The sequence below is a fragment of the Melanotaenia boesemani genome, chromosome 1 (genome assembly GCF_017639745.1).
Source record: "Melanotaenia boesemani isolate fMelBoe1 chromosome 1, fMelBoe1.pri, whole genome shotgun sequence".
Taxonomy (NCBI): Eukaryota; Metazoa; Chordata; class Actinopteri; order Atheriniformes; family Melanotaeniidae; genus Melanotaenia; species Melanotaenia boesemani.
In genome coordinates, this window is record NC_055682.1 from 28,526,885 (window position 1) to 28,554,845 (window position 27,961).

Sequence of the window (27,961 nt, forward strand, 5' to 3'; positions counted from 1 at the left end):
GATGGCTTCACTCAGGCAGGAGCACCACTATGGGCTCTCCTGTGGAAAAAATAACAAAAGCAGCCCCAACACAACGCTGTACCATGTCAAGCTCACGGACACGGCTCTCAGAGCGCTGGAAGCTTACCAGAATCTCAAGGTACTTTTTTTTATTATTATTATTCTTTCTCTCATGGCGTTTAACTGTTTGGGGAAGACTTCATACCTCTCAAAGTTTGTGCTTGAGTTTATCTTCTTATTTAAAACCGTTGCACTTGGTTAAACTACCGTCCTGTTATTTTTGTAGGTTCTTCTAACAGTGTGTGGTTTATTCAGACTGACATGTTCGTTTTTACCAGCATACAGCTGGCTCAATCTCTGGTTATTTACTCCTGAATCATTTGGACTGTTGCTACGGAGCAGAGTAGGACAGAGCAGCTCCTCGTCTGTAGCTCTTAAAACCCCTTCCTGCTCCATCGTGTAGCTGAAATATACTTAGCTAAGTAGTCTGCAGTTACAGTAGCATATGCATATTAACTGACTAGTAGCCTACACTAGTTTGTCTCACAACTATCTCCAGTGGAGACCATTGAGAGAAAACAGGCATTATTGATTGTGTAACTTCAGATGACGTTTAAATAGATAAGTGATTAATTGTGTTTACTGAGTTAATTTGGGTCATACAACTGCCTTTACTACAGTACTACAAATAATGCCTTTTTCTTTCTCCTCTCAACCTAGGGGGCTTTACAAAGTAAACCATCAATCTGTTTTAAAGGAAACCAAGGGGTAAGTTTACTATTATTATTATTATTTAACAAGTCCATCTTAATGTTGCATATTGATGTCATTAAAAACAACCCAGCTGAAGTTGTTGATTGATCACCTTTTTGAAACAATTTGGCCACGTTATACAGTTGGTTATAGTCACCTGCATACCTCACAGCTTTAGCTCATTTGCTTAAATGGATGAAACTGTATTATGGGATGAGTGGTTGTGTTAAGCAGGCAGTTCTGTCATTGTGATATTTCTTTAAAACAAAAGCAAATCATTCCTTCCTTCTCCAAGTATTCATAATGGTTTGTTGTTGACTGGTATGCCCCACGGTGCTGCTACCTTCCTCGGAGCGCTGGGATAGGAGCTTATGGCCAGTCCTCTCCGGCAGATAGAAGGCGTGCAGGTTACTGGGTCAGGCTGGTGACTGTGCAGAGGCTTTGTTGGGTCAGCAAGCGACGCTGGGAAAAGGATGAAGAAGGGAGGAGGGGGAGAGGGATGAAGACGTGCAAGGAGACATGATCAGAGTCAACCTGAAGATAAGACTAATCATGAGTCACACAATTACAACTTAGCTTTGTGGATGTTCTCATTTTAGAAAATACAACTCATTACGTTTTGTATATGTGTGCGCATGTATAATAAATTAAGACAGCAGCTTCCTTTGGTTCTAGGAGTGTTGGGCCATGATTTGCTGTAAGCAGCCTGAACTATGTGTGTTTTGACTTCAGTCAGGAGCAGCTGTGTCCTTGGGGAATACTTAACTTTTCAGTCAATGCTAATTGCACAGGCTGGTTGGAGAGAGTTGCAACCCCCTTCCTGTCACGACAAGACAAGCTGAGTGATGGTGAGTTTTGAAAGGGGGCTTGTGTGGTTAACCGACTGGATTAAACCTGTATGGGGACCCATGGTGGTGAAGTGGGTGTGTTGCTTTTACTGTTGTCTGAATTTGAAGGCTTAGTTTTGCCTCAAGAGGGGCAGTGTTTGCTTTTACTTCCTGACCTTTAGACTCATTAGTACATTGAGCTGCAATGGACATTTCTGAACTGTCATTGCTCAAAGTGTCATGCAGGATTTATTGCCAGGGTGATAGTTCTGTGGACAGGGGTCAGGTGTTGAAGGTGAAGGGGCAGTCAGTCAGTCAGCTGTTTTGTTTTCCTTTGTTTTGGCCCCGTAGTTTACAATTGCAACTTCCAGTGCACTGAGCTTTGACAGTGATACACGTGGCATTTGGATTTTGAGTCCTGCAAACCCAAAGCTGTGGGACAGATATGTGCTAATAAGGACTAGTAGTTAACCGTAAAGTGAAACTCAATTATTTAATTCAGGTGTATTTTAAAAGAGAAAGTGATTTCCTTGTAAACTTAAAGTGGTGCTAATGGATGTTCCTGTTCAGCATAATTTTACTGGCTTTGTCTTGTGCTGCATGCAGAAGCAGCAGGTATTTCTCAATAAGGGTTCAAACTTGGGAAATTTAAACATTGAGACTGCTGTGCTTATTTATCAGTACACATATTTCTCAACATTCGAATGTGCTCTCGATGGCTGAGGAATTGCAGGAAATTTTTACACCCATCCCAATATACGGCACTGAGCGCTAAAGTTATTAGCCAAATGAATGTTTAGACATAATTACAGGAGCTGTAATGCTCTTGATTACAGAGTAAGGCATCATGACTTCAGTTTGCAATAGCTTTCGCTGTCTGCTGGACTCAGACATCCATAACACTGCATGTGTGTGTGTGTGTGTTTGTGGCACAGTTTTGCTGCAGTAATAGCCCGATGACAATAACTCTGGCCTGCTAATTTTTCTGTCCCAAGCCCAGGTTGTTGTCCCACATTGTGTGTGTGATATTGTAAAGAGTGAAGCACCTTGGTTGTTGACATGGTGGAATGACGCGCTGCCTGCTCATCTTTTCTTGTTGCTTGTCACATTTTTTTGTTTGCATGATCTGGGCGTGGATGGTTGTTGTTTTGTGTTTGTTTGTGTTTTGTCCTGTGTGGTCCAAAGGCATGATTTATTCATGTCCCACCTCCTTTTCCTGTTGTGCCCCCATGGGTCCATTGTGCTGCAGTCTTCTGTCCCCTGCCTCAGGACCCTCTGTAAGTTTTGTTTGCCTGCATGATTAAAAGTAGGGGATTTTCAACACTTGGTTTACTATTAGTAGCTGTGTGTTTTGAATGTGTTTTTTCTCTCTCCCTGGCCTGTGTGTGCGTTTAAGGCTGGCTATGCTTAGATCCCGGGAGTCCCTGCTGATTGTGTGCTGTCTCCTCTGATTTGAATAACAATGAGCAGGGGAATGCAGACTATGTGTTGTCACCCTGCCTGGATCACCCAAAATGAATCAAGTTTTTCAGCCCAGTGCACTGCCGTCAGCCCAGATGTGTTGTGGTCTGCCCTTAGGGTTTGTTTGTGCCTGGCATGATAGAGGCATCCCTGCTGTGGATAATGAAGTGGAAACTAAAAGTGACAACACTGCAAATATATTTTCATTGAAGTTTTTTTTATATAAGTATATATTTGTGTATTTTTAACCAAGTCAGAATTGAAACTGGCATCTTTTATTTAACCAGGAAGATTTAATCATTGAGATTAAACATCTCTTTTTTACAAGAGTTTCCTGGCCAAACAGCAGCAGCACAGAAGACATTACAACCATTCACAGCATACTAAAAAGATACACATATTATTGTAAGCAAAACACAAACATGGAATAAAACTATTAAGGCTAAAAAGTACCAAGCGATCTAAACTATGTTAAACAATGCGTCTACACGCTGATTTATTATTTAGGCAGCAGGAGTAGCATATTAAAGCCTCTTCCCTGCTCTGTTCTGACTTTAGGAACAGCTAATAGTAAGAGGGCTTGTGAGATATATTATATATATATTAGGGATGCACCGATATGAAAATTTTGGCCGATACCGATATCCGATATTAATATTGTTGTTATGGCCGATAACCGATATTTACCGATGTCGATATATATATTTTGTTATAAAAGGTTTCAGATTATCAAATTCTGTACAAAGTGAAAATAAGGCAAACATTAGGGGTGTTAGCTTCCCACCATTGTTTGTGAAGTTCTGGATGGCAGTTTTTCAGATGACATATCAAATTTGTGGTGCTGAAGGAGTTCACACGGCATCCTCCTCGCATTACTTCGACTTTGCAGATATTGCATACTGATTTTCGAGTACCTTCTTTCTACACTGTAAAAATTACCACACAGCTGAAATTGCTTCTTGCTTTAGTTACATCCCACAATGTAGTGCTGCATCGCTGTCACATGTCAAAACATGGCTGCATGACCAAACCTTCCGACACACGTACACAATCAGCAATTATACGAAAATAAATATCGGCTGTTAATATCGGCCCAGTTTTGCTTATCGGACCGATACCGATATGTTAAAAAATGACTAACATCGGCCGATACCGATATTAATGCCGATGTATCGTGCATCCCTAATATATATAATACCTGGTTGGGTTATTCCATGACAGGTATATTTGAAGATATAAAAAAAGAAAATGAGAGACTCAAGAGACACTTGTTAACAAGCCAATGCTTCTTGTTTTTTGTTTTTGTGTGTGTGTGTGTGTGTGTGTGTGCGCACGTGTGTGTGTGTAAAAACTGTCACTTCAGTTCAAGTAGATGCTTCATTAGAGGGCATTAAAAAAATCACAATCTATTTATTTGCATATATATATGTATCGCAAAAATAACTCACTTTTTGTAAATTCTCCTCAAAGCTGAATTTAAAAGTATTTATTGATACATAGAAACTCATTTCATTTTGGAAAAGTAAGCACTTGTGGATATTATTTTCATGTTGCAAAGAAAGTTTTTCTGCCTCGCAGTAATCGCTTCAGTTTGCTCTAAGTGCTCTGTATGTCACTTGTTGTCAGCTCTCCTTTCTCCCTGGTCACATTAATCATGTTGACCCACAAAGGGGAAATTGTTTTGGGATTATGATTTAAACAACATGGATTGTTGTCACTACTTCTAAAAGCCACAAATGAAAATCTTGTGCACCGACCAGATTACTTGTTCTGTTAGCGATAGTGTGAGTGCAGGCCGAAGACAAACATCCCTCTGAGATCCAGCAGCAGTCCTGGAAAAGTGGCTTCTCTGTCTGACTAAGCGGAGATATGAAGCGCATCTTGACTTGCTGAGGAACGAGTCCCATCTAATTGCCTCATGTGAAAACTCAGACCATAAGTTAATGAGGCATAAAAGGGTGTTTGTTCCCACCCCCCTCCCCCTAACACGTGTGTGCCATACATAGTATGGCTTCACATGTCTGGAAATGTAGCGTTCCACGGAGTAGAAGTAGGGGCTTTTGTCGGACACTGTGACCCACAATTTGTTAAAGTGGACAGTTTGGCCCTTGGGCACCTGCTAGAGACGTATCGTTCTTGGCAGTCAAGGGGGTTTATCTGAGGGGTTGCTTGTGGCACTGTACCCTTGCCCTTTTCTCCCCCACTGCTGGAGCTTGCAGCTCTGGCAGCAGCTTTGCCCCTCTGTGAAATTGCAAATTTAAGGGAATAGAAGGTGATTACAGGCTGGGGCTTGATTACATGCACTGTCTCCCACTCAAGGCAGCCACATTAATCACCCAGTGTCGGTATGTGGAACTCAGCAAGGGAGACGACTCTGCATCTCTCAGTCTTGGCTGATTGACTGTGGGATCATAAACACAGGGCTGCATAAAAACACACAAAAATGCTAGTTTCAGTCTTTCCCCTCCACTTCTGCTGCCCTTGTCTTTCTCTCTATTCCATGCAACCAGACACAGACACATTGTGTTTTTGTATCTTTTCTTTGTCCTCCATTGAGGAGGGGGGGACTTGTCTTTAGTGGCATGTGTCAACTTGTGGTCCTGGGAACAATTCGCCTCTTTTGTTTGCGATGAGATGATGAGAAGTAGTGTTTACTGAAGTGTGGTGAGGATGAGGGCAGTGGGTGGCTGCTTTGTGAACTTCTGTGTGTCTCAGGGTGTGTTTTCTAAGCCACTGGCAGAGATGTTTGGCTGATCACTCCACTTTGGCCTTACTCTTTCCTCACTCTTATGAGTGGCAGTAATGCTGATTACACCCTGGTGAGAGAAACTGGAGCTGAGCCTCTCTTTGCTCATGCTGAATTAACACATACTCGTACTCAAAGTTTGCCTTAGCTGCCGGCCCAGAGTAACTTGCCTCCTGCTGATAACAGTCAGCGGTGGTGGCGACAGGTTTGGCTCCCTCCTCCTCCTTCTGCTCCCGCACGTCCTCCCTCTCTTCCCATCTACCAGAAAGGGGAAGCAGTGCCATGGTATCCCACTCCGGAGCCGAGGAGGCCAGGACAAAAGACAGCCTGTTTTCAGAAGGCCATTACTCAGGCTGCAGAGGATGTGGAAACAATAGCCTGCATGAGATCTACACCCAGACCCCACATTCAACCAAAAGCTCGCAGGAAACATAAGCCTGGTGCACCGACAGCAGTCTCTCACAGTTTTTGTTCAATCAACTTTATAGCCAAGTTTGATAAGCCGGGAAAATGAGCCTTTCCCCTTCTACGCCTTCGGCATGTGGAGACATTTATGACAGTTGTGAGTGAACTGCGGCTCATTAAGATAATGTTGCCACACAGGCTAAACAGTCATGACTTTTATTGTTTTTAAACTTTAGCAGCTCATTTTTTTCTGTTGCAGAATATTTTCATCAAAAGTCATCTAAGCTTTTTGTGAAATCATAGATTATCTCAGAAAAAGTCTTCTTATAACAGTAATGATAATACTCCAGACTAATGAAATAAAAAGGATGATAAGATATTTAAGCATTTTTTAAATGCTGCAGAAATAATTTTTTCTTGCTGATAAGTTGAATGAATATCCCCAACATCTCCTAGTACCAAATCCATAAAATCCCAACTCAGTGATATTCTGGCTTTTTTATGCAGGTTTCAAGTACTGTTGTAGAGAGAAAAAGTACATTCCTTTGTGTTTTGTGGTCATGTCCCATGTTTATCACCCCCTGAAAATGTTCAGATAAAAATACATTTGGAATTTCAGCCTGTGAAATGGATTAATCATAAAACTCATTCCATTGTTTTGTCAACACACAGAGGTATTAATATCACAGAAATCTAAACGAATAAGTAACGAATAGCTAACTAAACTGATGCATGGTTGTTTTAGTTAAGATGGGAATATTACAGTTTTTTATTCCCCTTGTGTGGAACCCTACCAAGTTGGTATAAATAAACATAAAAGAAGCAATGTGGCTGAGAATTATTTGACTGTACATACTAGTATCTCTGATTTTCAGATGTTTAAGTAAGAGTCCAGAAAAGTGTGTAAGGACTTGCAGTACTTTAAACTGTGGCTGCAGTGGTTCCCACACAAGTTTAAATGAAACACTAAGGTTTCACATAAATTTGCCCTCTTTTTCAACATGATGAAAATGCTAAAACTGTTGGAGCTTTGCAATACTGGATGTGAGATGGAGGAAGAGACCTCTTCGCTTTGGTTCAGTTTGTGCTTTTCAGTCATTTTACATTAGGAATGTGATGCGTGTGCATCTCATATTAAGCTAAAAAATGTATTAAATCTTTGCCTTTAGGAGTTTTCTGCTTTATACTTGCAATTTTAATGCATTTAGAGAGGTGAATCTCATTCATTAGACAGATTGAGCCTCTTTTTAGGCTTCTTTGTTTGACCTAACAGTCAAGGTAAAATGACATTGGCATCATTACATTTTGTCTAATGCATGAAAAATAATCCTTCTGATCATTTCCTTATACTTCAGCAGCTTGTCTACAAAAAATATAAAAAGAGTCTGTGAGTCTGACAGAAACAAGAAAGCTAATAAAACCCAAAAGAATGAAGAAAACAGATGGAGAGACAGGCTTAAGCCAAGAATAATGCCTTCACGAAAGATTGATGGAGGCAGATTAACAGATGGACGTTGCCCTCTTGACAAGAATTGGGGAAAGTGTTTAACAGAGGAGGAGTTTGTGAAAAGGTATAGCAACAAGAAAGACAGATTAGAAGTTTGGTTTAAGTTTAAAAGTTAAAATATGTTCAAACTTTTGTCAATTCAGACTCTTCTTGCGTTGCTTCTTTGTTTTTTGGCCCCTGGGGGTCACTAAGCATTACTGGGGTCATAAGTCACTTTCTAAGCAATTTTTCTTACATCTGTGTTTTAAGAAAAGACCCTTGTCACAACTTGTTTTTACATTTTTATGTCTTGGTAACTCGTAGCTCATTCCAGTTTTCATTTTTACTTCATTCGGAAACAAAAGGATTAGAAGCAACCCGCAGATTCTCTGAATATTTTACTTGAAAGGAAGTCAATAAATATTTAATTATTCACGGTCAGTTGAATTCTTAAAGTTCCAAATCCTTTTGTAAGAGCTCTTTTCTGAGTTTGATTTGCAGTCTGTTCTTCTCGGGGGAGAGTGCTTGGCTTTGGTCTTGGCCCCAGAGGCTGGGAACATGAAGCGCTTGTTGTAGTTCTCACAGCAGGAGTGAGGAAATTTGCCAGTGGAGGTCATATGAGCAGTCGTCAAACAATGTCAATGAGTCCTCCTTCCTCTGCATGGCAGTACATCTGAAACAGCTGGAGTCTTGTGGCGGCACAAAACATAATCTTGTGCTGAATTATTAATTACTGCTGTGGAGGAAGTTTGGAAAAAGTGTTCTCTGATGACTTCCTCATTAACGAAGCAGCAGCTTTGTACTAGAAATGGGTGTTGTGTAAAAAGGGTAACGCATGAGTTGAAACACCTAATCTAGCATAAAAAGTAAGGAAATTTTGTGTTTGGTGGATTATTTCTTTGTTGTAGCAATGCTTCTTGGCAATGGAATCTAAAACTGCTGGAAAGCATGTTTATTTCCCCTTTTAAATGGTGCCACACTTGTAATGAAAATGCATTTGTGGGATGAGGAGCAAAGATAAGCATGTAGATTGTGCCCATTAAAAACTTGCTGAATCATCTCTGCCAATGCCAAAGAACTTATTCTGCTATTTATTCTTGTTTTGAGTTTAGTGGTGCCTGATTAGCAGCACCTGTGAGCATGGACCCTGCTACTGCGGTAAGTTGGTGTTTGACTAATCTGGATAGGGCCTGTGTGAGGCCAACTTCAAGTTGATGTTCAGCATGTGCGGCATTATTTGGAGTCAGCCCAAAGTCCATATAACAGGAGATGTCAGAGACAGGCCGTGAAATAGACGTCCCAAGAAGATGATGCACAAGGCACAAACACAAGACACAAACACATTGACTGACTTGTGACAAATGCCGTTTGAAGCCATCTTACAGTGTGTGCAGAATTATTAGGCAAATGAGTATTTTGATCACATCATCCTCTTTATGCATGTTGTTCTACTCCAACCGGTACAGGCTTGAAAGCCTACTACCAATTAAGCATATCAGGTGATTACCAGATACACCAGACATTTGCTGCCCATCATCTCAGACGTGGTGTATAACACATAATTGAATATCTGGAGCATAATTATAAAGCAGACTATTAAAAGCTGGTCTAATGAAGCTGAAGATGCTCTGAGAGAGGGCTTTGAGGCCGCAGACTGGAATGTCCTCTGTGAACCACATGGAGATGACATCAATGTCATTTGTGACAGATTATATCAACTTCTGTGTGGAGACCATCGTCCCAAAAAGAACGGTGAGGAGCTTCTCCAATAAAAAGCTCTGGATCACTAATGACCAATGAATGAAAAAGCTGCTAAACATATCAAAGAAAGCCTTCTTGGAGGGAGACAGGGAGATATTGAAAACAACACAAAACAGCTTTTAACAAAGATTACGAAGTGCAAGGAAAAAAAGTTAAAAAAGGAGAAAAAGTTAGAAAGTCAGCTCCAGCAGAACAATGTGAGGGAATTGTGGCCAGGAATGAAAACGATCATTGGCTTCAAGTTAAAGGAGGGTCAGACTAATGGACATCTGGCCATAGCTATCAAGCCAAATGTTCTTCAACAGGTTCAGATCAGAAAAAAGTTCAGCATCACCATCCCCTGCCTCCAGTCCAACTGACCACACACCCTCCATGAGCACACATCTTTCCTGGCACACCTCCACTTTCACCCTGCAGCTCAGTTATGAACTTTAACACAGCCTCATCTCCCTCCACTTCAGAGCATACTGAGGCCTCCTCTGCCTCCACCTCTAGCCTGTCTGTGTCCTGCAGTCAGATGAAGATACAACTGGAGAAACTGAACTGGAACAAGGCTGCAGGTCCAGATGGTGTCAACTCCAGGGTTCTGAAAACCTGCTCAGAACAACTACAGTGTGTGCAGAATTATTAGGCAAATGAGTATTTTGATCACATCATCCTCTTTATGCATGTTGTTCTATTCCAACCTTTACAGGCTTGAAAGCCTACTACCAATTAAGCATATCAGGTGATGTGCATCTCTGTAATGAGAAGGGGTGTGGTCTAATGACATCAACACCCTATATCAGGTGTGCATAATTATTAGGCAACTTCCATTCCTTTGGCAAAATGGGTCAGAAGAGAGGTTTGATGGACTCTGAAAAGTCAAAAATAGTGAGATGTCTTGCAGAGGGATGCAGCACTCGTAAAATAGCCAAGCTTTTGAGGCGTGATCATCGAACAATCAAGCGTTTCATTAAAAATAGTCAACAGGGTCGCAAGAAGCGTGTTGAAAAAACAAGGCGCAAAATAACTGCCCATGAACTGAGGAAAATCAAGCGTGAAGCTGCCAAGATGCCATTGGCCACCAGTTTTGCCATATTTCAGAGCTGCAACATCACTGGAGTGCCAAGAAGCACAAGGTGTGCAATACTCAGGGACATGGCCATGGTAAGGAAGGCTGAAAAACGACCACCACCGAACAAGACACACAAGATAAAACGTCAAGACTGGGCCAAGAAGTATCATAAGACTGATTTTTCTAAGGTTTTATGGACTGATGAAATGAGAGTGAGTCTTGATGGGCCAGATGGATGGGCCCATGGCTGGATCAGTACAAGGCAGAGAGCTCCACTCCAACTCAGACGCCAGCAAGGTGGAGGTGGGATACTGGTATGGGCTGGGATCATCAAAGATGAGCTTGTGGGACCTTTTCGGGTTGAGGATGGAGTCAAGCTCAACTCCCAGTCCTACTGCCAGTTTCTGGAAGACACCTTCTTCAAGCAGTGGTACAGGAAGAAGTCAGCATCGTTCAAGAAAAACAGGATTTTCATGAAGGGACAATGCTCCATCACACGCATCCAAGTACTCCACTGCGTGGCTGGCCAGAAAAGGTCTAAAGAAGAAAAAATAATGACATGGCCTCCTTGTTCACCTGATCTTAACCCCATAGAGAACCTGTGGTCCCTCATCAAATGTGAGATCTACAGGGAGGGAAAACAGTACACCTCTCTGAACAGTGTCTGGGAGGCTGTGGTTGCTGCTGCATGCAATGTTGATCGTGAACAGATCAAGACACTGACAGAATCTATGGATGGCAGGCTTTTGAGTGTCCTCGCAAAGAAAGGTGGTTATATTGGTCACTGATTTGTTTTTGTTTTGTTTTTGAATGCCAGAAATGTATATTTGTAAATTTTGAGTTGTTATATTGGTTTCCCTGGTGAAAATAAATAAGTGAAATGGGTATATATTTGAGTTTTGTTAAGTTGCCTAATAATTATGCACAGTATTAGTCACCTGCACACACAGATATCCTCTTAAGATACTAAAACTAAAAAAAGCCCCACTCCAACTCCCAAAAATATTCAGCTTTGATATTTGAGTTTTTTGTGTTCATTGCGAACATAGTTGTTGTTCTATAATAAAATTAATCCTCAAAAATACAACTTGCCTAATAATTCTGCACACCCTGTATACTAGTGTGTGACCAAACTGGTGACCAGCATAAGAAGGAGGTGCCAAGCTGTTATTGCTGTGTATGGTTCTTCCACATGCTACTGAGGCCTGTGGTTGTTACATAAAAAAAAGAAATTTAAGTTAAATATGTCGATATGTTGATTTTAATTATCCAATTTAACAAAAAAAAAAAAAGAAAAAAAAAGCCAAACACGAGTCCATAGCAGAATAAGCTGGTTGACATTGGCAGAGAAGATTTGGCAAATAAAATTTTCATTGTTGTAACTCACATACTAGTTCTGCTGCTCATCCCACAAATGGATTTTCCTTACAAATATGGCTCCATTTTAAAAGGTAAATAAACACACCTTCCAACAGTGTAAGATTTATTGATTTTAATTATTCTGTTTTGATTCTACACAGAACTAATGTAGTTACCTGTTTAAGTGCCACTTCAACAGCATCACACACCTGTTTTTCTGTTGTCCTTGTAACTGACTGAGTAATGAGTGTTGCCTCTCTCTGCCTCACTCAAAAACACTATTGTTTATTGTTGAAAAATATTGTTTTAACTATTCAAAAGATTTTCAAAAGATAAAGATTTTCTTGATTAAGAGGATGGTGCAGCACTGGCTTATGTGCCGGGGCTCAGCCCAGGACAGCCCTGGCCCAGTTTAACCCCTTTTTGACATAATATTTTTGCACATGCATTAAAAGGGAAAATGGCAACCTAATGACAAGAAGAAAAGATCCTGTTCTTGTTGCACGAAAGTCTTCAAAGAAAGCTCGCACTGCAACCAAAACTGCACGATGTCATTTGAGACACTTCCAAGAAACTACATTAAAATAGCTTATATATATATATATATATATATATATATATATAGACCATTTGTCAGCCTGCAGTTTGCAACTGAAACATGAACTCTTGTTTAGAGCAGGTGTTTCTGTGGTTTAAAAGCTAATTGTTTTAGCCATCTGCAGGAGGTTGTTTTTGGGGGAAAAAACATTTGTAGGTGTAAGATGTGTACGAGTTAGTGAAGCAGGGACATTTGTTTGCATCACCATTTCATTTGAATCACTTCAATTGTTGTTTTAAATAGACTGTAGACATTATTGCTGTTTAGTTTATGAGCATGACTAAGTGCTGGTGAAAAAGACATAAAACACATTCCATTACAAAATGTTAACAATACTGTCTCATAGTGTGTGATAATCCTTATGGTCATCTCTCTGATATGATCAACATACTTTTTTAATATTTCTGCCTCTCTCGAACACTGAAACTCTAGTGTTAGCTTTAAGTTGAGGCTACTCACAAGCAAACATTGCACAATCCAGCACAAGACACATTAATACAAATATATACCTGATCAGCTGCATACAAGCTGCTCTGCACTGTCAGAGTTCAGCTGTATATAGTTTGTATAGATTCCTGCAGCAAAAGATTGCTTGAAAAGACATGTGCAGCAGCCTGATAAGAAAATATGAACCAACGTCTGTGTTGCTTTGTTGCACACACTTGCCAAAATGCTTGAGGTGTTTTTTCATAGACAGCAACACAGAAATAAAGACCTCCTCTGCTGTATGCAAGCTAAGCATCACTCATAATAATATCAGTTCAGGTCAACTTCGAAACCTATTTAACTTTTAGTGGTCTTCAGTGAGTATATTGAATTTGTAAAAAGGCTCAGCTTAAAATCCTTCTGCAAGATGATAAGTCAAACACTGAGTGAATGCAGTTCGGATCATACAGTGAAACTGTCACCAGGGATATACACAGATGACACATGAGCACACATGAGTAGTTGTTAAAATGCATTTCTCATAATGGCTTGCCATTGTGATTTCCGTCAGCCAGCAACAATGGCATCATAAAAGCTTATGCTTAGCATTAAGAGATATTAGAATTTGCATTGTGGGAAACTGAGTAGAAACAGACAGACCTGCTGCATTACCACTGAGGCACGTCCAAAGAAATGTATGCATAGTTTAGCTTTAATACTCATGCACCGAGTGCATGCTGAGAAATAATTTATTTAAAGGATGATTTAACATTAAAGTCTCAGTAAAGCAGAGTTAAATCTATGTTCTGAGTCTGCCACTTACAATGTTAGTAAACATCAAATAAGTGGTTAAAAGAATAAAGAAAAGTACATAAAATCAAGTCTTGACCTTACTGGTAAATAAATGGTGCTTTCTGCTGCGAGACACTGGGGGCATGACTGTAGATCACCCTGACTGACAAGTCTCTCTGTGACTGCATTCCTCCACAAAATGAATCCACAGAGCATCCACCTACTGGAGTTACTCCTGAAGCTTCAGTTCTCTCAGTAGCTGTGCCACCTTCAAACCCGTGATGTGCTGCTTGCTCTGGTGTGTTGACAGGTCTGCAGTTGTCTCGTTTTAGCTGTAGCCTTCACAAAATAATCCAGTTTTTCTTGTCATTGTTCCAATGTTCTTCCAAGCCAAAGTTCTGTAAACATTGGGATCTGTTTCTATGCAGCTAATGCCACATAGTGGACCTATTTATGTGTCGCTTTATTTTTAGACCAGGCCCCAAAACACCTGAGCAAAAACACAAAACTTTGGCCTTTGATGTAACTCTCTAAGGCCAGGAATATTCTTGGTTTTTTACACACTGGCATAGGCAGCCGACTCCATCATGAGCGTAATTGTTCACATTATTGTTTGTGTGCTCAGACTGCATAAAGTTACCAGATTTGTAGGGAGTAAACCAAAAGATAAACATGGCAACAACAGAGGAGGTTAGCATTTTGGTTCATTTTGAGATCATGGTAGAAAAAAATGGCAGCTGGGATGTGTAAACCCAACATGTTGTTTCTTTATTTATTTGATTTTATTTTATTTTATTTCTTCATTTTTACTGCTTTTGACCATGTGACCTTAAAGCTAGTCAGATTTGTCCCTACGCTGACCTCGCTGGTTACTCAGATATTGGAGCTTACGAACGCTTGGTGTTTATTTTTGAGGGTGTGCGCAAACAACACTTCAAAGACAAAAGCCATGATAGACACTCTCATTATATTAAAAGCAAGTATATTGTGGCTGATCAGAAAAAAACTCTGGTCTGTTTGTAGAAATGAGTCACACTTAAAACACAATAATTTAATCTGTAACCAGGAACTTTTTAAAACCTTAATGATCAGTAATGACTGTGCAACATAAATAAATAAAATGAAAAATACTATATTTTAACATATAGTACATGAATTAACATTAACATATTAACATACAATACCAGTCAAAAGTTTAGACACTTTTCCGTTAAATCTAATGGGGAAAGTGTGTCCAAATGTATGTTTGGTAGTGGAAAATGGAACAATAGACGAGAGAGAACATCCCCCATATAAACTGTGCATCAGGATGCCTCCAACCTCAAAATGACAGGACAGCTTATCCATAGCATGAAGAATGAAATGAAAAAAAAAAACGCTTATCCCTCAGCTCTTTTTGGCGGATACTGGAGAATACGTGTGATGGCACAGTGGCTCTCTTCTGCTTATGAGTCTTCGTTTTGAGACTTAACTAACTCTGTTTATTGTGGCTCATAAGCAGCTTGTGAGTGAGTTGGTGATTACTCATTTATGTGTCCCCTTGACCTCCTGTAATGTTTCTGTGATGCAGTGCTGTAATTTTCCCATGTAGCTGGATGTGCCAGTGAATATTTCAGAATTCTGCTCTTACAGACCTGTAATTACATCTTATTCACTGGTCAAAGCAGCACAGATCCTAACCTTTTCTCTCATGCTGTTATTATGTGCATGCGTGTGTCTCTATGTGCATTGGTTTGCCCTGGAGGTTGCAGCCTTGGCTCTGCTGCGCTCCACTGAGTCTGCCAAGAGATCTCAAGGACGCCTCAGTGGGGCAAACTCTTAAAAACACTGCTTACCCAAGGAGATTTATTTAGTTACAGAGCGTTACCAAATCTGAGTCTAAATCCTCTGTGTGTGCGTGTGTGTGCGTTATGCACTGTATCTATACACAAAATGTTAAATGAAGATACTATGAAATAAAAAAACGGAGCAAATGGTGGGTAAGGTGAAGCTTTTTATGAAATTCGAAGGTGTGATTTAGGGATTTATCCTTTTCCTGTCTGTGCTTTTTTTATTCCACCATGCTTACAGCTAAACTGAAGCATGCACATCTTGTAAGGAATAATAGCCATTTATTGATGTTAATAATGGGAAATAAATAGAAATGATGTCTTATTTATTTTTCAGGCTTTGGTCACAAAAAGAATATTTTTGAATTTCTTCCTTTTACTCTGATTAAAGGTTTATATAATCATAAAAGGCTGATATTAAACAATCTTTGTAAAATAGTTTGTGTGGATGTAAAAATAAATACATGGAAGAAGAACTGGTTGTATAAGTCTGGAAGCAGTTAAAAAGATGTTTTGATTTTATTGAGCCAGAATTGTGTGAAATACGTCAGGGTAGTCTGTGTCTTAACTGCAGAAGAAAGCAGCTGGAAAGCAGTTTAGAGATTCAGAACCGGACAAGCAAGATGAAGCTAAAAGCTTCTCAGAACGTATGAGGGGAAAATCTGCCATTTTAATATATGTCAACCTCAAATTTCACAGCAGTGTTTTGTGAAAATTTTGCACTGTGCCACTTCTGTATCAGAAAGGTGTTTATTCTTCTTCATCTTCCGAATCTCGATGTAGCAACACTGTCTGCCGTCTGTCCCAAAATGGCCCCGGTTGCATCACTCTGTTGCAGCATGGACCCTGTTACATGAAACCATTATGTGTGTATCATGTATAACATTATTATTAGTAGCAGTAGTAGTATTTTTAGTATTATTGTTATTATTATTATTGTTATTATAGCAGCTGACTGATGTCTGCATGTAACAAAAACATGTTGGAATCTGCTGGTCCAATTAGCGTTATATTTACAAACCACATTCCTGTTATCCAAGTGATGGATTCCCTTTATTTTTATTCTTTTTTTTTTTTTATTTTGGGTTTTTCTCATCACAAATTTACCTTCATCACTGAAGATTTCTTGTAATATGCTTTGATATTTTATATTATGTTAAGACATGGTATTTAAATGGCTCTGTGACACTTTCTTTTTCCTTCCTTTTTTAAAAAGTTTTATGAATATTGTTAACTCAGAAAAGGAATGCATGCCCTGTTTGCTTTAGTCCTTTAACACATACCTGTTGTTGGGTGTAATGTTGCTTCAATGAGATAGTGATGAACAATGTTTAGAGGAACTATATATATATTTGATTAAAATTTTAAAGGCTGCTGTTTGCTGTAGGCTGCCTGGTTGTGAAACTAAATACTGATTCATGCTGATTGCAAAAACCTTGACTTGAACAGCCTTGCGTTTCTTGGCTACAATACATTTGGCAGCTGAAATTTTGCTGAATAGATAATTGCTGTTCCCAGCAATAAACTGACAGTTGGAGAGATAATAGCGATGAATTCTTAGGTGAAAGTAGATAAGTTATAGTAATTGCCGGATGCTAAGCCAGAAAAAGATGTCTTTTTATTTTAATAATGTAGTAAAAATACACAATTCTTTATGTAACCTGCTTAAGAAAGATTCATAAAATATGCATTGAAACAAAGAGTATGAGTTGCATATTTATGTATTTGTTTGCTTTTGTATGCTTATACAACTTTGCTTGTCATTTGGCTTTGTGTTTGTTGGTTTGTACATGTTTTTAATCAAATCCCTTGTTTTCTGCTGTTGTCTTCATAGTACATTAAGATCCCAGCTCCCACCTCAGAGTCGGCTTCTGCTCTTCGTGTTTTCTCCTTCTACCTATCCAGTGACAGCAAAGACCAACCACAAGCCAGTTTTGACTGTATCCATCAGTATGTTGCAAGGTAAGAAGTTAATCAGTTAAAAACTTTTTATTTTTACAAAACAAAGACAAAGTCAAGTGTTGCTGCTGTTATTTTGCCCTAAAACATCAGCTTTTCTTCCTTTTCTACCTGCTTTCTCTTTTTTGCAACACTTTTCCAATGTTTAAATTGGCTCAAACTTTTTGGGATTTTCAGGGATCTTATGATTGTGGCACATGTGATCCAAGACAGAAACTTTAATTTATATTTTTGAAAAACTGGTTCCTTCTCTCTCTCTATTCTAATGTACCAGGAGACGCAGCAGCATGGAGCAGTTGTAATTTCCTTCATATTTCTGGGCCGAGCCTCTTATTACAGAGATCTGTGATGCTTTATTTATGGAGGAGATATGCTTGAAAAATAAAATTTCTGCTCAGTTTTTTCCTCTGTATACCAGACAGAGCTAATTGTGGACAAAATTTACCAATTTCAGTTCTAGTCTTTGCTGCAGCCAAGAAAAATAGAGCAACAGCAACGAGGGCGAGATCCTGCTGTCTGTGCCCCTGCATGTATTTTCATATTTAGAGGATAAAAAGCAGAGATGGTCAGTGATCACGGATATAATTGTGTTCTGAAAATTTAACATTGGATGAGGATGAAAGTTTTTGTAATATGGCAGGAAAAATTAATTTGGTAGCACAGTAAATCTCCTTTACAGGACTCATGCACTCCAGGTTTAGGTATCAAACTATTTACTTTTGTTGAAGATGATCCTTGTTTTGCAAGCATGCCGACAGGAGCCAGCGTAATCCGGGAGGTTTTCCACAAGCTCTGTCCTGCTTTGAACCAAGCTACAAAGCTATATCGAGCCTGTGACATAAGATACAGTAACCATAGAGCTGTCTTAGCCAGCTTTTACCACAAAGCCATGTTAGGCTGCATTGACACTATACTGCTCTAGGGCAATATACAGTACTATGTCTTTACAGAATGAACCATAGAGCTAGCTGTAATCGCCTCAAAACTTCAGCCACTGCATGTCTTTTGTTTCACAGTGACGGCTGTGAGCAGCTTGAAGGTCAAGGCAACATCCAGGACAAGATCACTGTGTGCGCCACTGACGACTCCTACCAAATGACCCGCGAGAGGATGTCTCAGGTGGAGAAGGATAGCTGGAGCCGCTCCGCCATTGAGATCAAACCTGGAGACACACATCCAAGTAAGATCGGCGTTCAGGCCCTATGGTGGAAAAGCATTTAGCATCAGTGGATGATGTATCTACAAATTATTTTTTTTGTGGGAGGGCCAAGTGGTTTTTATACTTTAAAGTGGGGGAAAAGCAAATTGAATGTGGATACAATGTCGTATAAAACAAAAATAGAAATGTAATGGCACCAATAAAAGTAACAGGAATAGTTGGCTTACTTTAAAAATATTGCTCAATTTCATTGCTCAAAGTTGAAAAGCAGATATTTTCCTGTTGTGATAAGTAATAAAACCAGATGTGCAGGCTGTGCTTTTGGTTATACAAGTGAGTCTAAAATAAGTTCAGTATGCTTATTTATTTATTTATTTATTTATTTATTTATTTGTTTGTTTTTTATTTATTTATTGGAGATGAAGCTTTTGATTTTTCTCTCTTATTCTCAAAAATGGCCTTGAAGGTTTGGTCAAATTATGTTTGGTGTTGTTCAAAGTCACCAACTATGTTTTAAAGCACAGTAGCACAGTATAAGAATTAAAGCCAGACTCAGTATAAAACTGGAAGACAGTTCTAATGAAAACATAATGTTTATAATGCTATTTTGGCTTTTTAGTTATTGTAAACAATACAATAACTTGTATGGTTGTTAAAATGCTGCAGTGTGTTGCTACATGCTTGTCTGGAAATGACTTACTTGTGTCACAAACCTTTGATCCTCAGAAAAATAACTGATAAATAAATTGAAAAAAGAAAAGAAGTGGGCTGTTGCCATGCAACTGAAAAACAGAGGCTAACAGATTACATATTTGTGTCTCTGTCAATTTTAAGCTCAGATGCTTAAAGTACATTAATCATAATCCATTATGACCCGGAAAGCCATCCCCCCTCCTTCCTGCCAACCTTTTTCATGGAAATGCAACATTTTTATTTTTTGTCTGCTCAGATTTAGACCCCCAGTGTCAAGGCTGGAGCTCCAAGAAAGCCGGACTTCTGGGTAATCTGGACCAAATTTACACTGAGTAGATTACATCAGGCCTTATATCAGATCATTATGTTTGGATGGCATCGTAACATATAGTGCCTAAGTGAAACATCTAATAACTCCCACTTTCACTCTCAGGATGTAACTCAAAGTGAAATAATTAAGCTTTGAAAAACTGTTGCTGAGAGGAAAGAAATTGTTCTGTTTTCTTTTAGGTTGCTGGTCCACAATGACTAAAACTTGTATAAAACCACTGTAAACCAAGCTGTAAATAAGGTATTATATATCTGAATTGCTTCTTTGTTCTGCGACTGACTGCAGTCTCACTATTTAAACACCACCTCTCACTCCTCTCTGGCTGACTTGTCAAGGAGGAACTAAGTTATAAAAGCAGTGCTTGCAAACAGTACAAAAAAATAGTAACGTAGTCGGCTTTATATGTTGAGATTGTGAGGCTTTGCAATGCATAAATATTCAAAGACGGACCTGTTGTTAAGCACAGATATAACACTACTTTTTACATAAAATAAGTTATATAAGAAGCACATTAGCAGCCTGACAGGTTAAAAATATGCCAGTGCAACTAACTGCAATATTGGCAGGAAACTTAAGAAAGGAGGGATCTTAAGCTGTAATCTGAATTTATAATTACTTGGATATCAGGATTGGTTGTGTACAGTGGAGATCCTTCATTGGTTTCACCAAACAGCTTACTAGTGGGTGCTAACTGATCATTAACAACAGCAACATAGATGTCTTTATGTTCTAGTATTAAACATTCATCCTACGTTACATCAAGGTAAATTGAGACTAGTTATTAAATAAATTCACTGCCTTTCATGTTGTTTCTGTGTTGGAATTAATTTGGAATTTAAAAATAAATTCATCTCTCATATTACAGAGGTGCAGAGAGATGTTTAAAAAGAGTCATCGCCTTCCCTGCCTGTTATTTGAACATGCCAGTGTGTTATAAGATGATGATAATTAAAAAAGTCAGGAAGATTCTTCTCAGACCTGACCATTTATATAATGTATAATTTCACCTGTTTCAGTGGGTATGTATAAATTTGATGGATATCTCTATTCATTTGAGCAGGCAGGTATATACAGATGAGCTTGGAGGGAGATTAGCAACAAGCAGCAAATACAATTACCTCCTTTCTGTCTGCACAAGTCCTCTGCTTTTGCAACAGCATTTTTTGGTGTCAGATTTCTTTTCCTCTTTAACTACCAGTAGTCGCCTTAGGAAAGCTGTTGCACAACTTACCAGTCTCCTAAAGGTAAAAAGTTCAAGCAACCTATAATGAACCTCTATTTGGTTCTTAGAAAGTTTTTGCTTTGTATATGAAGTTATTCAAGCTTCTAGGTTGAATAACAACCTCTTCCAGGGTAACTCCCTCTGCTCTCACTTGCATTTCCTGTACCAACTCATCTTCCAACAGTTTCAGTACAGCAGTGTTTCTCAATCCTGGTCCTCAGGGGCCACTGCCCTGTATGTTTTAGTTCTTTCATACCCCAGTACACCTGATTCAGATTAATTGAACTCCTTGTCAAGTTCTTTGCAAGCCTGCTAACGAGCCATTCATTTGAGTCAGGTGTGTTAAAGCTGGACACCTCTAAAACATGCAGGGCAGTGGTCCCTGAGGACCAGGATTGAGAAACACTGCAGTACAGCACTTTTCCTGCAACAAGATTCCAGTAGAGATCAGTCTCAGCCTGCTAAAAGTAACAGTTTCACTTCTCTGGACATGATTGCTTCCTGTTATTAGACTGTAGGGGCATTTAGTGAATGCCAGTCATGACTTTTTCTCTCATCATGATTTCTATGACAGTATATTTGTATTTGCCTGTTAGTAATAGTTTATTCTGCATACACAGAAAAATTAACATCTTTCCAAATGTGTATCCCATATAAGTATGAAATATTTAAGTGTATTTTCATCCTAACTGATGACTGTCAAGAGACCAGTGACGATGCATGTTATATCTTAGTTGAACAGTTTAGAGGTTGAATAGAAAGCTCTTTTTTTCTGTACCTCTCCCCCGTGCTGACCTTCAAAGCACAGATTAACCTGTAATGGGATTAGCGCAGAGAGAGAGATGGCTTTCACTGCTCCATAATGCCCCTTCTGTTTGCAGTAGGAATGTAAGCAATAATCGATCATGTTTACATCTGAGGACAAATAGCTGCAGGCTTTAAAGCACATGTGATGTATTGATAGTAGTTTGGAGATATTTGGATTTAAAAGAACGAATGTTCACATTAGTCATCCAGCTGTAAAGATGTTGCAGATTTTACAAGTGTGTCCTTAAGCTGACCAGGTAGTTTGAACGGTTTGGAGTTGTGAAATCAGTCTTTTCTCCTTCACATCTTGTTGCCTGTGTTTGTTTGACCTCCTACATAAATATGTATAAATATGAAGTGATTCCCGTCCGGACATTACATGTTTGCAAATGTAAGTGGCCTGACTACTGAAATGTCTGTGGGAGAGTGATGTGTTGTGGAATGTAAATATTTACATCATTCATACTTCCACATAGACCTCCTTTCTGACCTGATACAACCTGGTGTTTTTGATAACATTGAGCTTCTCTCTCTGTGTTTTAGGCAAATGCATTAAGTACCAGAAGAGACCAGCTCCTTTGCCTGTCCCAGACACCAGCTTATACAAGCAATCCTCGAGCAACTGGAGGAACGGCAGTATGCCCACCATAACCCAGAAGCCCCTGAAGGACCGTGTCATTCACCTGCTGGCCCTTAAACCATACAAAAAACCAGAGCTGCTGCTGTGGCTGGAACGAGAAAGAGTTGGACCAAAGGAGAAGGCCGAGCTGGGTGCCATACTTGAAGAGGTACTTAAAACACATCCTTAATATACACACATACACTCAACATGTTTTTTGATTTGATTTGAAAACCAATAGAAGCCAATATTTGGTCTAGTGAACATTAAATGTGTGGTGAAAGAAATGAGGACCGGCTGTGCTTTAACTGAAGCTGTTATTTAATTCCGAGTTTACTCTCTGGGACTTTCCTGTATACATTTTTGAGTAATTCCTAAATGATGTATGTGTGTTTCTGCTTGCAGCATCAGTGTTTGTGTCTTTTCCAGACCCTCTGCATGTTGACGTGTGTGCATGCATGTGGTTTTTGTGTCAGTGCGTGTGAGTAATTAGGTTGTGGCTGTAATTGTCTCTTCAGAGATTGTGTTTGCTGCTGGGCGGGCCTCTCTGTCAGGAGGCACCAGAAAGATAGATGTCCTCAGAGAAGGGCAATCAGACGGTAGACTAATACGCTGTGAGAAAGAGAGCCTGAGACTTGGTTGGCACCAGAAGCAGGAGAGAGTTTTGCTTTTTAGGAATGCTGAGTGCCACGCTTAAATTCCAGTTAGTGAGAAGCTTTATTTCTTTTACCCACAGACACAACTAGAAATGACAAAATATTGTAATTGCATAATTTATCCATCATGATAACACATGGATTCAAATGACCAAACAGAATAAAACCTGGAATATAACACACACAGGTTTAGGATTAACAGGAAAACTAAACCTAGATGTGGAGAAATGTAATAGTGATCTTTTTATCTTTAAGTGCAACCAAAATAAATCTAAATGCCCAAGTCCTCATCTGTTTACATTGTACATGAGAGTTTGTCAGTTAATAATTATTGATCTTAAAAGATCAACTATATATATGCTAAATATTTAGATCCTAAGTTGTTCATTTTTGATTTGATTAAATTTCAATTCACACCTGTCTGTTTCATTCAGTATGCATTCACTTTGGGATGTTTCCATTACAATCCCATACGTGGTTGGATATTAAAGAGTAAATACAGATTCATGTTGCCTTGCAAACTGGATGGAAATGAATATTCATATATGCACAGGAAAATACTAAAGAATGGTCAAAATACTGATTTTATTAACTGTGAACATTTTCATTTATCCAGTGACATTGTTGTAAAAGGACCTTCCTGCTGTCAGGTTCAAATCGATTATTTTGGCTCAGTTTCACCTATTGTAAACCACAGCAGGTAGCTGCTCTCAGAGGAACCTGTGCCCTTGTTTGTCCACTCAGCAGGACTGATTAACAACAAGCTGAACATGGTAGAGCCTCTAGTGGCTGAGGAACCAATTGTTTTTCTGAGGAACTACACACATCACAGTAAACTTCAACCATGTGTGCGCATCTTGGGGTGGGACTTCATTTGGTTGTAGTCTTTGCCACTAAATGTGAAAATATCCTACTTGTTTATTTAAAAGGATGTGTTTTCTGATGTTTAAGGTGGCCAGACTGAATCCCAAAGACAGCAGCTACTTGCTGAGGGATGATTTCTTTAAGCATGTGCAGAGAGACTGGCCATGCTACAGCGAGGAGGAAAAGCAGCTGGCCAGCAGGCTGCTAGCCAGGTAGGTTAGAGGAGAGGTGCTCTTAACAACAAACTACACTTACTGCTCTTTAAACAGCTGGTCTCCCTGTGACTTTTTTTTTTTATTGTTTTTTTTTTTTTTTTTTTTCTTCAAACAACATTTTAAAGACAAAAAAATCTCCCTCGGGGTGGGAAGAAGTATGCACTTTCTTTTTACTTGGGGTGCAGTTTATTGTGCTTTTCTTTTGTTGGTGGTTGACCATTGGCCACACAGACTGTCAGGTACTTGAATGACACATTTTCTATTAGGCTCAGACACTTTCTTTTTCCCTTTATTCTTTTCTTTTAGCTGTAGATTGGAACAAGCCCTGTTAGTAGCATTCTTGCTTTCATCCACGTCATCATTGTTTGGCCTCACATATCTCTGTAAAAATGCTAATCAACACTTATGAGCAGTGCTTGTCTCTACTTGCATGTCAAAGAATCTGTGTTCCACTTTATGCTAAGCTTTAGAAGGTCTCTTGTAAATCTGCATGCCACCTGTTTAGATTTATATGGTATCTATTCTTTCTCTGTCTTGAACAGAAAATTGCAACCACCTATCAGCAACCAATCAAGAAATCTTCAAGCAAACTTACTGATACAGAAGACCTCAGAGGATCACAGCATAGCAAAAAATCCAGCTGTGGTAAAATGGCTTTTTTTATTTTGTGATTAATCTTTTAGTTTAAGAAGAAGTCACTAATCCTAGATGTAGGCCGCTGCTTTATTACAACAATATTTTCAGCACATGTAAATTAGAGGGCTTAGTTTTACCACCTGTCTTGGGTAAAGTCAGTTAAGTTGGGTTGTGTTTAACATGAAGCTAGGTTGACGTTGATTGTATGATTTGTATGAAAAGTGAGCAAAAGTATTTTTAAGATAAATTTGTGTTATTTTAATGCTTTAATTTCTAGAAACGCCCCATGCCTTCTGACTCACAAGAAAGTCTGGCAGTTAAGAGACAAAAACCCACAGATCAGAGGTTACAACAGCAATCTTCTGTAAATGGACTCTTCATCAACAAAGAAGCACACGATAATGCAACTCTGACCCTTAACCCCAGTTTTCACTCAAAGACTGAGTCTCAAAGGACAAGTAGTCATACTGAAAACCAAAACGGCCTACACGGAGGCCACCACAGCTTCTCTCTGATGCACAAACTGTACAGCCACCTTGAGGGACCTGTTTCAGAGACCAGGGAGCGAGAACCCAAAATAACTGGCCTCCAGCCACCCCAGCACGACTCCCCTCAGCAGCAGCTCACCAACAGCCAGCACAGAAAGAAGAAGTCTAAAAAGCACAAAGACAAAGATCGGGAGAGGTTAAAAGATGACAAGGGCGCTGAGTGGTTAAAGTTTAGCCCTGATCTCAAGCAGAATCCAGACAAACTTGACAGTAAGCCCCCTTATTTTACTTTTCTCGTTTTTACTGATATATTCCTTCTTTGGATCTTTGGTTTTCCGTGTGGCAGTCTTTATTTTTATTTTGTCTGATCACTACATGTCAAATTTCACATTCACACCCCTATGTCATCTGTCCAAACTGTTGTTTCTCCCCTGAAGCGGCTTGTAACCACTCATATTAGATGACAAGCAAGTGTGTGAAGTAACTGACTGTTTACCTGACATATCACTGCTGGCTGTGTTTGCTCTCTTAAGCTCACCCCCTTGAGTCCTCTCTGTCTTATATGGCTGAGTGGCTCAACAACAGCTTGTGCGATGCTCTGGGTCTCTAAACTGAGAATTCCCATGACGCCCTCAAACCTTTGGCCAGTCAGCACAGAGGCAGGCAGGAACACACACTGTGTGGATTTTAAACAAACAAAACACTTTACTAAACAGTCAGACAATGGCAGAGGGTCATGTCAGTAACTATATTAAGTCAAACTAATGCAATTTTATCTATTTTTTTCTTCTTTCTTTCTTTTTGCTTCAGATCCTGACATCACAAATGCTGTGGTCTCTGAGGAGAAGCCAGATTATGTGCTGTGAGTGTAAACAGGATTAATAGTGATTGATCCATGTGGTGTTGCTTTTAGCATTTATTGTTGATTTTCTTATTACTTAATTTAAATAAGAAAAGAAATTACAATATCCTCCAGTTGTCTTACTCATGGTTGTATGGCCTTGTGCTGCCATCTTGTGTCCAACACTGGTACTACAGAAAAAAAGAAAAGAATTGGAGACCAAACTAATAATCTTACTTAAAAATCTTAGTATTAAAAAAGATGTTTGCTACCTGAGCTCTCAGTAGGGCAAAATTCAGACAAGGTTATTCTCATGCCAATATCTGTGACATCTGATTATTTATATAGTATATAAGGCCCTGTAACATCACAGCTGCATCATCCTTGATTGTGTGTTTTGGTATATGTCGTCTTGCAGTACATACAGTCCCGTAATGAGCTTGGAGCAATGTCAGAGGTACCAAGAGGATTTCTGTGCAGAGTATGATGAGTATAAAGACCTCCACTCTCGGATCGCTACCATAACTCACATGTTTGTTCAACTCGGCTCTAAGATCAAGAGCCTGTCTCCTGGCACACAAGAATATAAGGTAAACATCCAGAGCTGATCTGATGTAGTGCTGAGCTAAGATTTTTTTTTCTTTAACTAAATTGACACCAACAGTTTGATTTGTGTTTTGTTCCCTTTTAGATAATGGAAGACCAAATACTAGAAAAGTACAACAAGTATCGAAAGGTAATGGCATAGAAAAAAAAAACTGAAGGGTCCATTAGTGCCACAAAGTAGATGAATTACAATATGAAATTTGGTGAACGAGAAATTAACAGAAGTGTGAGATGATGTTAGAGGCCATGGCTTCAGTTGATAAAGTTTCATGTAGCAAAGGATAAACAATAAGCTTTAACTGTCAAAATATATTTAAGAAAATTGCAAATTTACCAATACTTTAAGTGATCAGTTGTCTTTAATTTATTTTGTTTTTTTACATGTTACATGTACCCTACATGTTACTCAGCTGGATGTCCATGCTTTTTGTATACCTGTATGTAACTAGATCCATAATAATTGAGGACACTCATTTCATTGTCGTGCTGTCTCCTCTACCTACAGAAGTTTCCAGGCTACAGGGAAGAGAAGAAACGCTGCGAGTATCTTCATGAGAAACTGTCCTACATCAAACAGCTCATCATAGACTATGATCTCTCTAAAGCTTCCTCATAGCGTTGTCAGGCCACAGATGATGCTGTGATCTTTAATGATATGAGACAAAAAGTAAAAAAGTTGGAGGAAACCATTTTTAAGAAAATTTGTCAAAAGTGGCAATGACTTTAATTTATTCTCTTTGTTTTTGACACTTTTTAAAAATCCAAAATTCCCTCAGGCTCTTCCTCATTTTCTACTTTTTATGAATTCAATAAGAAGTGTAAAAGTGTTTTATATGAAAGTAGAATCCTTTCTAACAAATTATTTAACCTCTACCCTCTGCAAAAAACTAAAATACTCTTAGTGACCTATCTTATTATGCCAAGAGAGTGAGATAAATCCATTAAAGTGTGCAGTGTCCTTTTTTTTTTTATATGAAAATGGACTCTTTTTATTCACCTGGTTTTATGTTGTTAGTTTGCTACATAAGCAGAGCACAGTATCCTTGCATATCACACTAATTTCAGAACCATTTTAATAGCAGTGTAATTTAATGAGAAAAGTTGGAAATTAATTGGATAATGATGTTAAGAGCTGCATGTTCACATAGAACCTGCTGAAATTAGTTGACATATATGCCACCTCCCAAATGCACTTCCGTTGTTAGAATAGATAATAAGTATTTATTAACCACGCTCCTTGGCTTTTGAACAGCTGGCAATAAACCAAAACAATTAGACATTATCGCTGACATGCCTGATTTTGAAGTATTTTAACCCAGTGGGATATATATATATATATATATATATATATATATATATATATAT

The 27,961-nt window shown here is 39.0% G+C and overlaps 1 protein-coding gene across 1 annotated transcript; it reads left to right on the forward strand.

Moving 5' to 3' along the window:
* On the forward strand, positions 1–27,924 carry LOC121644128 (RNA polymerase II elongation factor ELL2-like). Its single transcript, XM_041991857.1, has 12 exons — positions 1–139; positions 721–768; positions 17,335–17,462; positions 18,476–18,639; positions 22,215–22,459; positions 23,898–24,022; positions 24,568–24,670; positions 24,939–25,419; positions 25,960–26,011; positions 26,409–26,580; positions 26,682–26,726; positions 27,102–27,924. The coding sequence occupies exons 1-12, from the start codon at positions 2–4 to the stop codon at positions 27,210–27,212; spliced, it is 1,812 nt and encodes a 603-aa protein (XP_041847791.1). The 5' UTR covers position 1; the 3' UTR covers positions 27,213–27,924.
* Positions 27,925–27,961: the final 37 nt, after the last annotated feature.

What these genes read in the sequence shown, in the direction of transcription:
- LOC121644128 (XM_041991857.1), top strand. Translation starts at nt 2, where the DNA reads ATGGCTTCACTCAGGCAGGAGCACCACTATGGGCTCTCCTGTGGAAAA. An exon ending in GTTTTAAAGGAAACCAAGGG is followed by an intron (nt 769 to 17,334) that starts GTAAGTTTACTA and finishes TTGTCTTCATAG; the next exon opens with TACATTAAGATCCCAGCTCC. An exon ending in GAGAAGCCAGATTATGTGCT is followed by an intron (nt 26,012 to 26,408) that starts GTGAGTGTAAAC and finishes GTCGTCTTGCAG; the next exon opens with TACATACAGTCCCGTAATGA.